Raw genomic sequence first — 13,115 nt, 5'->3', positions numbered from 1 at the left:
TAGCCAGAAGGAGACGGATTCTCCCGCGGAAGGTTCTCGAGTCTCGAGGCTTGGGGCTTACATACATACATACATACATACATACATACTTACATACATACTTACATACATACTTACATCAAGTTACATGTTATGTTGTTTTGACAGCAGCTGTGAATGCAAGTAGATATGCAAGAGAAGAGGTAGGTAGGTGGGTTGGTTGGCTATGTACTGTACACTACGCTTTAATACTTCCGGTGTTCACTCACTGTACGTATGTGATACCACACATTAACACGACGTATCGAATCGAGTCGAGTGGTCAGTATTGAACACTTCCAGGTTATTATTACCTACTGGGTATGTGGAGGAGATTTTTCAGTGGGAATCTGATGATCCGGGTGAATACAATACAATATCTAGGATTGTAAGGATTGTAAAGCGAGAGTGTTCGAATCATGGGTTGAGATCCTTATGTATATGTATGTATGTATGTATGTATGTAAGAAGTTGAACGGCAGATGGTTGTAGTGTGGAGTGAAAGAAAGCATGGAGGATGAAGGATGAATTAATTACATATTATGATTATAGTATACCTAACCTAGGTATATATTTGAAGCTCCTCATCAGGTTATGTATCCTTCTACGAGTAAATGATAGCTCAAATGGTTCAAGATACCTACTAGGTAGTATCGTATCCCATATCTCACGGGATAGAACATGATAGATAGATAGACTTTGATAAGGTTAAACAAACTGACATATCAACATCACACATGGATACTTTTAGTAATAAAGCATCGTAACCTATCGATATTTCCCGTCACTCAAAAGTATTCTCAATCCCGAATACTTTCATCCATGTACTAGGTAGGTATATATGATACGCAAGTCGAATATCTATGTAGTGCAAAGTAAGTAGTGAGTACGGTAGTACAAGCAAGTAGGGGTTCTCGAATCTCGAGTCCAAACGATGAATGATCTGGATGTGGATTCCCCGCATCTGAATTTCTTTTTACAAAGTGAATAAGGTTATCGTAAAGTGGCTACTCCTACGATACATAAGGAGGTGAAATGTATCTACCCTACCTATTCATAATATAACTAGGATATCTATTGACTCGTGATTCGTGAGCACATTATATATCACTAACCCCAGATGATTCGTTCACTGCGACTCTGCGAGAGGAGATCTGGGATTTATTATGATTAGTCTAGGTAGTCTAGACTCCTGTATAGTATAATAAATAACTACCTAGTAACTTTACCTACCGACTCATACTAATAATAAATATTTCAAATACTTGTACGATACGATACGATATCATGATAGGTAGGTACTGTAATGGACCATATTATTCGTCAATAGTTTAACCAAATAGAGTCGAACCCTCAGATTCACCCCTCACCTGGGTCAGGATATCTTGTGTAGAGGAAGATCCGATAGCAAAAGAAGAATGGAGGGGTTTGATTCATGTATGTAAGATTATGTCGAGGCGGGGAAGTTTGGAGCACGATATGGTGTATGGTTTATGTTATATATTATATTGCATAAGAGTGAAGATGAGAGAAAAGAACTCGATATATTGCATGATCTGTAGGGTGCATAGGTAGCTATTTTAGATTGGAAGCGGAGGGGTTGTAGGATATATAAGGTTATTTATTGTATGGGCGTCTTCTTGCTCAGATGGAAAAGTTCTTTTTTACTTTTCTTTTGGAGGGCGAGAGGAAGATGGATTGAATAGGTAGGTGTATTTCTTCATGTAGAGAGAGTAGTGAGGTTTGGATTGAAGAAAAGAAGGGGAGAGGGAGAGGGAGAGGGAGAGGAAGAGGAAGATGAAGATGATAGGGAAGGGAAGGGAAGATAATAGGAAAGGGAAGGGAAGATAATAAGAAAGACAAGATAATGAAATTGAAATAGATACCTACCTATATAACCCGATATGAAAGATCTCTAAATATCTAATATCTACCTACCTAGGTAGTCATTACATATGAAGTTCTACAGATAATATAGATGTTCATGCAATAAAGAGGGAAGTGGAAGGGTATTGTTTTTTATATATATCTATTGGGGAGAGATTTGTACTGTTATGATTATCGAACTACATGTAGATATTTGAAGGAGGTACATTTTGAGTAACTTTTGTTGAGTACTATTATAATACTATTATATGGCTGACATCTTATAATGAGTAATAAATAAGACTTGATTGAATTCAATTACTCGAGTAGGTAATCAATGGATCTATCACTCGCTCTTTTCTACTAATAGATAAATACACCTTGACTGAATAATAAACCAGCTATTACTCGAGTACTCCGTAGATCTATTATTTATGTTATTAAATCAGTTACTAAATATTCATTCAAATTGCTACTCTTTATATATATATTTCCACCATCAGATAATTCCGTTCTTCTCTCCTCTCCACCTACCTACCTAGTACCTCTCGGCCGATAATCATTCCCACCCCCCCCCCCCCAAAAGCCGATTCCAATCATTTTCCATCCCATAATCGGATGACAAACCACCTTTGCACCTTTTCCTCTTTCCTCTTACGACCACTTTTCTCTCTTTTCTCCGGCCGAGATCGCCTTGTCCGTTGCATTTGGCTCGGATCTTTCTTGCGATTCCAGGGCTCCACCTCGCAGTGATCATTCTGACGATAATCGTATTGTGCCGGTGTGGGTATGGGTATGTGGTGAATGGTACAGACTGCATACTGAATGCCGAATGCCATCAAAAGATAGTCCAAGGGATGAGATGAGGTAAGATATCTACCGACCGAGGATTATCAATACATATCGACCAAAGGAAAATAAAAGACAGCGACGACGACGAGGACTCGAAGAAGATTACAGAGAAAAGAAAGAAGGGAATTACTCGAATGACCACACATACATAGCTATTGTACCTACCTACTTAGCATTTCTCGGTTCCATATCTTCCCGTCCGTATTGCAACGCTCTCCATTCTTTTCAACCCGACTCGCACTTGGGAGAATCCTTTACGGGAAGAAGAGAGTCGATGGATTGATGTGAGAGTTAATACAACCTTGGAATATCTGGTAATAATTCAATACAAGACAATACAATTCAGTACAATACAATTCAATTCAATTCAACAATCTATCAATCAATCTATCTATCAACCTATCAACTTTATCATATCAGTCTTATTCAATCATTCAATCCATCATCTTGTCTTACTTGAAATAAAACCCCAAAATCATTCATTCACTCATACATCCTCATTACTCGGTGTACGTACTATTTGTCCGGTTCTTGACTTCTTGACCAATTACTATTATTCCAACATATATCATCCATCCATCATCCATCCATCGTACAATCTTTTAACTTCAACCGTTCCGCCATTCATACCCTTTCCCTTCCGCCATTCGTACCCCTACCTACGGCTCTTGAACCATTCTCATCAGTCATCACCCATAATCTTCCTTTCCTTTCCGTCCCAGCTTCGCCAGGTTCCCGCAAATCCAGCCCAAAAAAAGATCCACATCTTCAAGCAAGAAAGTTCCCTTCACTCCGATCACCCACGCTTCCCACACCTCCCACACGAATCATCCACCGACCGAAAATCAAAGCTTCCTCGTGTTTCGCTTCATCCTTCACATCCCGTCCTCATCCGTGAATTGGAAAGAAAGAGAGCGAGAGAGAGAGAGAGAGAGAGAGCGAGAAGGATACCAACAACGACGACAGCCACGACACACATATCTTATTGTGCACTCACTACTAACTACTCACCCCTCACTGCTCACCACTTACCACTTACCACTCACGACGAACGATTATACTCTCAACCTCCATAAATACCCATCGACTTACAAAAGTACCACAAGACAACAATATTCAAGGACAAAACCTCAACAACATCGAAATCAACCATCACCCATAATAAATCATTCAAACTTTGGACCGATCGATCAAATCAATCAAATCAGTCAATCAGTCAATCAATCAATCAACCAACCAACCAACTACACACCCATCCACCCTACTACATATTATTGTGTAAACCCCCAGCCAAATTCCAAAATACTCATCACAATATTTCATAAATACAATCCAGATTAAATTTTATATTTCTTCATTCGATCATTTCGATTCCCTCTTTTCTCCTTCCTTCTCTTCTTCCAAACAAATCAATCAATATATCCCTATATTCTTCCTTTTAATTGTCCAATCGTTGATGTCAAAGTTACTTTGTATTCCTTGAACCGGAAACTCGCATTGCATCTGCGGCATTCGCTTCGCCGTCACACCAGCGATACTCATTACAGCGTGGACGATTACAACTCTGAAGGGCTACCAAGCACCCTCCCACCAATTCTGCACCAACCCAGCCATCCCTCCAATCTTTCTTCTCCTGAATGAGAAAGTAACTGGATTTCGGGCTTTCTTTCTAGGCCACTTTAAGAAATAATATTAAAATTCTCCTTCGACCGACAAGTTCAGGGTCTCAAGGGACCCCCCCAACCGCAAACATTCCCTCACCTCACTCTCTCGCCGCGATACTATCGCCTTCTGCACCACCTGACTCGGATTCGGCAGTTGGTGTTTCGCGATCATCTAGTCCCAAACGTTCACACGCCGAAGCCTTCTCCTCTGCGAACGACCCAACGTATCTTCATCCCGCTTCACCAAAGCAACATCGGCCCAACATAACGTCTGTCGGAGCTACCAGCCCCGGCGCATTGGGCGCCAGCGGTTTAGGGGCTGATGATGGTAGTGGTGGTGGCCGAAGTGGGATAGAGGAGAAGAAGCCGGCAAAGAGTAAGTTGATGGTGAACTTGTGCTGTTTGTAAAAAAGATATGGTCATGCTGATTTATTTGGTGTGAAGTGGTACGATCTAGTATAGCTTGCGCACGATGTAGACGGAGCAAGGTAAAGTGTAAGTGAAGTCCATGTCACATCTCTTGGGGACCTGAACTAATTTCAAGCCCAGGTGTCAACAATGGTGTCAATTCCATATGCAGGGCGTGTGAGTCCTCGAACCGAGAATGTACATATCCAAGTGCCGCAGCTTCTACGCCCAAGAGAACCGATCCACCCATGGGAATAAAGGTGGAAGGGGAAAGTGATAGTAAGAAGAGAGTTCGAAAGCATGAAGATTCCGGTCGCAGAAATAGTCAACGGCAAGGAGAAGAACCTTTGGAGGCTACAATATTAACACGAAAGGTTTGGGATGAGGTCTATGACATATTCAAGTTGAACTTCTCAACCGAGATGCCTTTCCTGCACCCTCCATCATTTCGAAATCGCATGCGTCAAGCATCGCATCCACGAGACCCTACTTCACTCCCCGACATGCCCGCCTTTCAAGATGCCAAGATTTTATTGCTAGGTGTACTTACTCTGACTGCCCGATTCCATCCCGAGTTAGTCGCATATCATGCACCGGCAAATTCCCCTCGACCAAATGACCCATTGGCTGCAAGCGATTACTACGCAACCGCTTTAACCTCGACCATTTTTGGAGCTGCGGGTAAAGATCTCAGCACTCCTACCACCGAAAGGATCCAGGCACTCTTGATGCTTGGTCTTTATGAGTGGGGTCAAACAAGAGGCCTTAGCGCTTGGGTGTACGTAGGTATTGCGACCAGACTCGCACAAGCAATGGGTCTACCCTACGAGGATGATCCATCGGCTAGAACGTTCAAGCCTGAAACGGTAACCACCGCAAGTTCTTACCGACCAGAGGTGAACAAGAGTCCAGCACGTGATACTGCGATTGAGAAGGAAGTTAGGAGACGTACATTTTGGAGTTGCTTTATCATGGATCGGATGCTTTCCGCTGGAAAGGCTAGACCGACGATGGTTGAGTCGGATACTCTCCGAGTACAATTACCGTGTTCTGATGATCAATTCTTGTTCACTCAATCGGTCCAAACTGGTTACTTGAATCGAGATTTTGAGAAAGCTACCTTGTCAAATGTCAAAATTCAAGAAGGTGGAGTCCTCAGCAGGTATTGTCGTTTGGTTGAAATTTGGGGTAAACTTTCAAAGTGGAGTCTTCATGGAGGTCGCCGAACTGAAACCCTACCACCATGGGATGAATCAACACAATTCTACAAACTTTCACATGAATTGGAAGATTTCTATAGCGCCTTGCCAGAGAACCTTACCTTTTCCGAGGACAACCTGAATGCACATTTGGAAAAACGAAATGCTACGACGTATGCAAGTTTGCATACTCTTGTCTCCTTGTGTCGAATCATGCTCCACAGAGAATATATACCTTTCATTCCTCTTCGAGCTGATAAGCCTTCAGGTCCTTTGGATGAACCAACATTTCCCAAGGAGAAATTTGACATACCCGAAGGATTTTGGGAACAGAGTGCCGACTCACTTTTCTCATCGGCCCGAGATATTGTTGATATTATGAGAACGTGTCAGGACAATAATGCTTTGCCAGAATCGCCGTTATTTGTATTCGCTCTTTTCCATTCAGCGTTTACAGGTGTTTACTCTGTTCACTTCCCACAAATGGATCCCAACGATTATATGGGTGAAAGTCGATCCGCTTTACCCATCAAGATTCTGAAAGATATGGTGCCAAGGTTAACCATGGCTAAAGCTTACCATAAAAGAATCGAACAGATGATGAAATATTATAAAGTGGTGAAGAATGAATTCAAGCGATACAAGAAAGATGTTTCATGGAAAGGTGGTGGATTGGATGAGTGGAAGGTTTTCGAGAAAGACTTGAAGGAATTTGGTACCCTGGAAGATACTGCTGGAGGTGATTCTCATTCTGATGATTATCCAAATCGCAACTCTCGATGCAGCACCAGCGATCTTGGTTCCACTACGGCTCCTAACAATCCTAATGGCGAGCCAATGCAAGGTGTCGAAGGAAGTGGATCAAGACCACCTTCCAATTGGGCACCAATCAATGCCTCAAATAACAATATGAGCATGGAGATGCAACAAGGTCCCGGTGGACCTTATATACCAAATGGAGCTTATCAACCAAGTCCTAATCAAAACTCGAATCCACCTAGCTTGATTAGTCCAGGGAATGGTGATTCAGCATCAAGTATCAATTCTCCCTATAGCAATCAAGGACAAGCTCAAAGTTATAATCAAATCCAGCAAATGGGGCAATATCATCCTCCAATGGCTCATCAACCTCATAATATGGCACCGCCAGTCACTCAAGCAGGATGGAATAGAGATCCGAATGCTAGCATCTTACCTTTTGATGCATGGATTGATGATTTGGAAAGTATTTCAATGAATACAAACACCATGGAAAACTTTACACAATCATTTAATGATGTATCTCAACCTTGGAATGTTCCACAATTTGGAGCGCAGCCTCAGAATAGTTGGGTTCAAGTCGTTGAGAGACATCCTGGTGCTTGGAATTAATGGTGTGCGGTAGTTGAGCATTGAAATGAAAGGTTCACTAGGGATTGCATCAATGGATAGATTAATGAATGAGAAGTCTCCTCATTGACACATTTCCTTATTTTGAAGGAATGGAGGAGTGGGAGTTTGATTGGTATGAATTGAGTTGATTTTACTATATTGGGTTACGTGGGATTCATTTTGGGGGGGAGTGAAATAGGATTGTGTTGATTGAGCGTTATAAAAAATATCTTTTGCGATTTTAGTATTGTGTTTTTTTTCTTCTTCTGATTATCAGGTTTGAGGTTTTTAGGTTTATTATGACATACTGGCAATGGCAATGATAATGATAGCTTATTTTGTGAGAGTTATCTTCTTCCTCTTTTGGATTTTTATTGGGGATGTGAAGGGGGATTGATGTGGAAAGGGTGTGAAATGGAGAGTGAAATGAGGTATAGTGGGATTTTTTTCTGATTTTTATGGGGTATAGGCGTGCATATTTATGGGTGTGTGTATGTGTGTGTGTTTCTTCGATCGCTATATATTAGTTAGGTAGTTGTTTGGATGGGAGGGGAGGGAGGGGGGAAGTAGGGATGGAAGATTGATGTGTGGAGGGTGGATGTGTGGATGGTGGAGGGATCAAATAGTAGAATCAAGGGATGAAGAGGGGAGAGGGGGGGATGAAAAGGGAGAGGAGGAGGAAGAGGAGGAGGAAGAGGAAGAAGATACATAATACATTTTTATTTTTCTTTCTATCTCATTTCTTTATCTCTGCCTTTTGATTTTGTATCTATGCTCTTTTCTATCTTACTTATAGGGTATAGTGATAAGGGTTAATTCTTGATTCGATGTTTTCGTATAGTAATTGTGATAGTAATAGTGATAGTAATAGTAATAGTAGTAATAGTAATAGTAATAGTACTAGTAATAGTAATAGTAACTAGTAATAGTAATAGTAATAGTAATAGTAATAGTAATAGTAATAGTATATTAATTGAAAAGTAGAAAGAAGAAAAGAAAGATATAAAAAAGAGTTAATTTGAATAGATATTTATTTTAATTAGTAAATAGATATAATAAGTATTAATTATTATTAATCGAAATGTATTTTTATATTTTAATATTAAAATTTATTATTTATATTTATAAATTTCTTTTTTATAAAATATAATATAATATATATATATATTTTTTTATATTTTTTTATATTAATTGATTTATTTTATATAATTTTTTATATAAAAAAAATTAAAAAAAAAAAATAAAAAAATAAAAAAAAAAAATAAAAAAAATGAATAAAAATGAATAAAAATAAATAAAAATAAATAAAAATAAATAAAAATAAATAAAAATAAATAAAAATAAATAAAAATAAATAAAAATAAATAAAAATGATTTTTTTTAAAAAAAAATATTTTATTAATTAAAAAAAACATTTTAAATATAATTAGATTTATTTGTTAATTAATTAATAAAATAAAATAAATAAATAAATATAAAAAAATAATTTTTTTAATATTTTATTTTATTTTATTTAATCTTATAAAATTTAATAATAAAATTTTGTTTTTTTAAATTATTAAAAAATTAAAAAATATTAAAATTATATTATATTTTATTATATTGAAAATTTATATAAATAATTTTATATTTTAAAATCAAAAGAATTTTATTTATAAATTGTAAAGATTTTAGGATTTGAAAATAGATTAATATAATAATTTTTGAAATGAAAATAAATAAATAAATAAGGTTTAGTTAATAATAGTTAGTATATATACAGCTATAAATAAAATAGATATATAATATATATATATAATATATTTAATTTAATAAGTTAAATCGACTTAGTTAGATTAAATAAAATTGAGTTAAAAAAAATTAAAAATCGAAATATAGTTATAGATAGATAGATAGATATTTATCTATAACTATAACTATCCCCTAGAGTGTTAGAGATGGGCTCCGAAAATGATGTGTGGTAATATACCTTGAATAATAAAGTCTTATTGAATAGAATAAATATTTTAATAATTTTTAGTTATACTATGTATAATATAAATATTGATTTCAAATTTAGATTTTTTATAATTGAAAAAAAAAACTAAAGATTGAAATTAGTATATATAATAATACTCGAAATTTGATATAGAAAAATATTGATTGACTTTTATATTAAAGAATAAATATAAATATTGAATCAAATTCAAGAAATCCTAATAGTTTAATTGGTTGATAAGATCCCTGTTACGCGACGGAGCCCATCTCTAGCACTCTAGGGGATAAGAAGAAAACACGAAGCTGTGATTTGGAATTTTCATATTAGTATATAGAAGGTATAATCGACTGAAAATAAGATGAGATAGGATATAATTACTAAGAAGAGAGAATCATTTGAAGGAGAGGCAAATGAATAAATAAATAATTTAATATCATTCATATATTATTCATTATTCATTCATTCCTATGATATTTATTATCTTTATCGAATATTATCATTCATACATATATGTACTATATACCTGATAGGTATCCCACCCCATCCTATCCTATCCTATCCTATTCATCCCATCATCACTAGTTTGTTTCTTCCTTTCCCGTTTCTTGAGATTCCATCCTTTCGTATCCTATTCATCCCATCCCATCCCATCCCATCCATTCCATTCCAATCCAAGACCAATCCAAGACCAAATCATCATAATCATAATCATAAATCCTCCACGAAAAGAATATTTAGAGAAAGAAAAAAAATCATAAAAAAAAAGTTCAATACATCCACATCCATATCCAAATCCCTATTCCCACCTCCCAAACCAAAGGATAGAAAACAACCCCAAACCAAACCAAACCCCAAGAACCCACCCAGAAACCTAAACCCCGGGCCGGTACTGTGATTCCCAAATCTGTATTCGCATTTGCATCTGTATTTATAAAAACTGTCGATATCATATTTTCCTTGCATTACACTCTTCCCAACCCCGCACCTTGTGCATATCTCAATGGAGAATGTTTTCTCTTCTCCTCGTATTCTTTCGATTTACTCGAGCCCCCCGAGTTGCGTCTCTTGAACATGTGTTCGACCATGGCGCGGGGACCGACGAATTCGAGATTCATGTTGAGGGGAGGGAGAGGGAGGGTGCGGGGTGATGAGCGGGAAGAGAGGGCTTGGGAATGGGGATGAGGGGGTGTGGATGTGGTTATGTGTGGGGATGTAGATGTGGTGTAGGAGTTGGAGTGGGAATTGCAATGGGAAGAAGTGGGTTTAGGTTGGAAGTGTCTCTTGATGCTATCGTCGACGAGGGCTATGAGGCCAGTTGAGATAATGACGCTAGGGTTATGGGTTAGATTTATGATGTTTTGATGTGATTTGATCGGAGGGAGAAAACTTACTCAGCAACATCCGTAACCTTTTCCAAGACACTCTTCTCACTAATCCACATTTGACACGGTGGGACCCAACCCCCCACCAATTCCTCCTCTCGAATCTGATCTCTCGATCGCAATTCCGGTACGATATGCGCTACTGCATTACTAGAATCTCCTTTGAACAAATGATACGAAATTGCTTTTCCCTCGCCATCTTTCTCCACTACTCGTTTCCATGAATATGAGTATCCCCAATATTCAAACTCATATCTCTTTTGCGATTTTGCGCCTCGACGCTTAACTTCGATTTGCGCATAATTTGAGAATTCAAGTTTCGTTGTATTGGTAGGGATGGAAGAGGCGGCTGCTTTTTTCGAAGCCATGAATGCTTCGACATCAGAGTCAGATTCGGAATTCGATGCGTATCCGCTATCGTGTCTTTGAACTCCTCCCATGGGCTTGGTGGGTGAAGTTGTCGAGTTTTGTCGAGAAATGCTGGGTTTGCGTATACTTGCAAAGGCGCTACTGACGGAACGGGTCAAGACAGAAGGTCTTCTCTCAGTGGGTTTAGCGTATTTGCGACTCGAGTGACATACTTCGCGACCACTTGAGCGTTCGTAGCGACGGAGACTGAATTCGCGATTCTTGAGATCGTGCATGCGCAGATGAAAGAGTTGGATGATTTCTTTATCTTGACCATGACCATCTTCGGTGTCGACGCGAAGATTCATATTTCCATCATATGAAGTATCATCATGACGGATGTAAAGACGTTTGGTGGAAGGGAAATATCGGGCGAAATCATGAGCAGTGGATGGTCTCAGATTACTTTTAACCACGGTTTTATATTCCGGGACGTCATATTCTGGATCATAGCTTTCGGGTTCATCATAGAGATCTTCTTGGGATGCAGATGTGGATGCATATGTTTCTTGGGATGAGCGAGGATAATCTATGGGTGACATGTCGCTGGGAGATAAATCTATAGACTCTTTGTGGTAATAGATAGGTCTCTCGGGTTGATATTGATGAATTGATGGTCGAGGACTGTTGTATATGGAAGTTGGTGCTGTACTATGAGATTCTCGAGAGGATTCATCACTCTGACGGGAACCTCTACTACTCGTACTGTGATCGGTAGTATATCTTCGCATGTAGTCTGGCATTTTGAAAATGGGTTGAGTTACTTGCGAAAAGTAAGGTAGATTTGGTGTAGAGGGTATCTGAATAGTATGGATAGTATTGATAGTGGAATGATCCAAGACCAAAACGGTGGCAATGTAGATTCGATATAGTGAATTGACAATAAGTATAGTTGAATGAATATAGGTATGTGAATGAGGTGTATTCAAAACCTGTTGAGGAGGTATAGTATCCAAAAGAAATCTCTGGGGAAAAAAGTAATAACAATCAAGTTATTAAAAACGGTCGATTCCGGTGGTAGATATTAACATGACATGACAGTAGCGTATGTACACATTCGATAACGTGGTGCAGAACGTGGTATAGAACGTGGTGTTTCGAAATTGATGTATGATTTGGCATTAATATAATCCTTGATCAATTCCTGATATTTGTATTGGTAACAATGGGTTTTTTTCTAGAAGAATATGGAGAAAGATTGTTGTTGTTGTTGTTCCTAAGTGGGATTCTCTCTGGGTTTTGATGCTTCTAGACGTTTTTGATATTGATATTGATGATGTGATTTGACAAATAGAGGGGTAAAATCTTCCGAGACAGTTGGAGACAAACACCCTTGAATCCAAGTAATTCTAACGTGGATACCTCTCCTGTACCTTTCGATAATTGATGATTATGGGATTTTCGAAAGTGTGGAGTGATTAGATGGATGAAGTCAAGAAAGTGGAACGGTGGAACGGTGGAACCAGCGGTGGAGATATTTTCTTCTTCTTTTTGATGTTAAATCAAGTTTATGATTTATGATTGCTTCGTGCGGCAAGTATAGTCGTATGTATGTACCCAGGACCTAAGAGCTAGGAGCTAGGAGCTAGGAGTATGTATTGTATTATATATGTACTTGGATATGTGTGTATTATGTATGGGGGCAGGAATCAAATCCTAATTAAGGCGAGGGCTGGGCGGTTTTGAGCGGGAAAGGCTTTGATGATTCTTGGTGGAGGTTGGGTCGATATGACTGTGAGGCAGAGAGAGAGAGAGGGAGACCTCGTGAGGCGAGAGGCACGGGAAAGAATCAATGGAACATGATAGATAGTGTTGGGATGAAGGAATTAAGGAATAGATGGAGAGACTTGGGAGTTGAAAGACAAGACTAGTCGAGAGAGAATTCGAGAGTCGAGACAGGCAAATTCAAGAATTCTTTTCATTCTTTACCATTTTACCCCTGTGGATTAAATCTTACATGGAAGTTTCA

The 13,115-nt window shown here is 38.3% G+C and overlaps 2 protein-coding genes across 2 annotated transcripts; one reads left to right on the top strand and one right to left on the bottom strand.

Annotated features, from left to right (window-relative positions):
* Positions 1–4,373: 4,373 nt before the first annotated feature.
* Positions 4,374–7,378, top strand: EAE98_008420 (uncharacterized protein; the record flags this gene model as incomplete). The annotated part of the gene is made up of 4 exons (XM_038956043.1): positions 4,374–4,381; positions 4,454–4,776; positions 4,845–4,895; positions 4,950–7,378. 4 exons carry the CDS (start codon positions 4,374–4,376, stop codon positions 7,376–7,378), a joined length of 2,811 nt encoding a protein of 936 aa, XP_038807502.1.
* Positions 7,379–10,318: 2,940 nt separating this feature from the next.
* EAE98_008419 (uncharacterized protein) lies at positions 10,319–11,889 on the bottom strand (the record flags this gene model as incomplete). The annotated part of the gene is made up of 2 exons (XM_038956042.1): positions 10,319–10,685; positions 10,748–11,889. 2 exons carry the CDS (start codon positions 11,887–11,889, stop codon positions 10,319–10,321), a joined length of 1,509 nt encoding a protein of 502 aa, XP_038807501.1.
* Between the last annotated feature and the right edge of the window lie 1,226 nt (positions 11,890–13,115).

This window comes from Botrytis deweyae (genome assembly GCF_014898535.1).
Source record: "Botrytis deweyae strain B1 chromosome Unknown BDEW_022, whole genome shotgun sequence".
Classification (NCBI taxonomy): domain Eukaryota; kingdom Fungi; phylum Ascomycota; class Leotiomycetes; order Helotiales; family Sclerotiniaceae; genus Botrytis; species Botrytis deweyae.
This window is presented reverse-complemented; position numbering and strand designations above follow the sequence as displayed.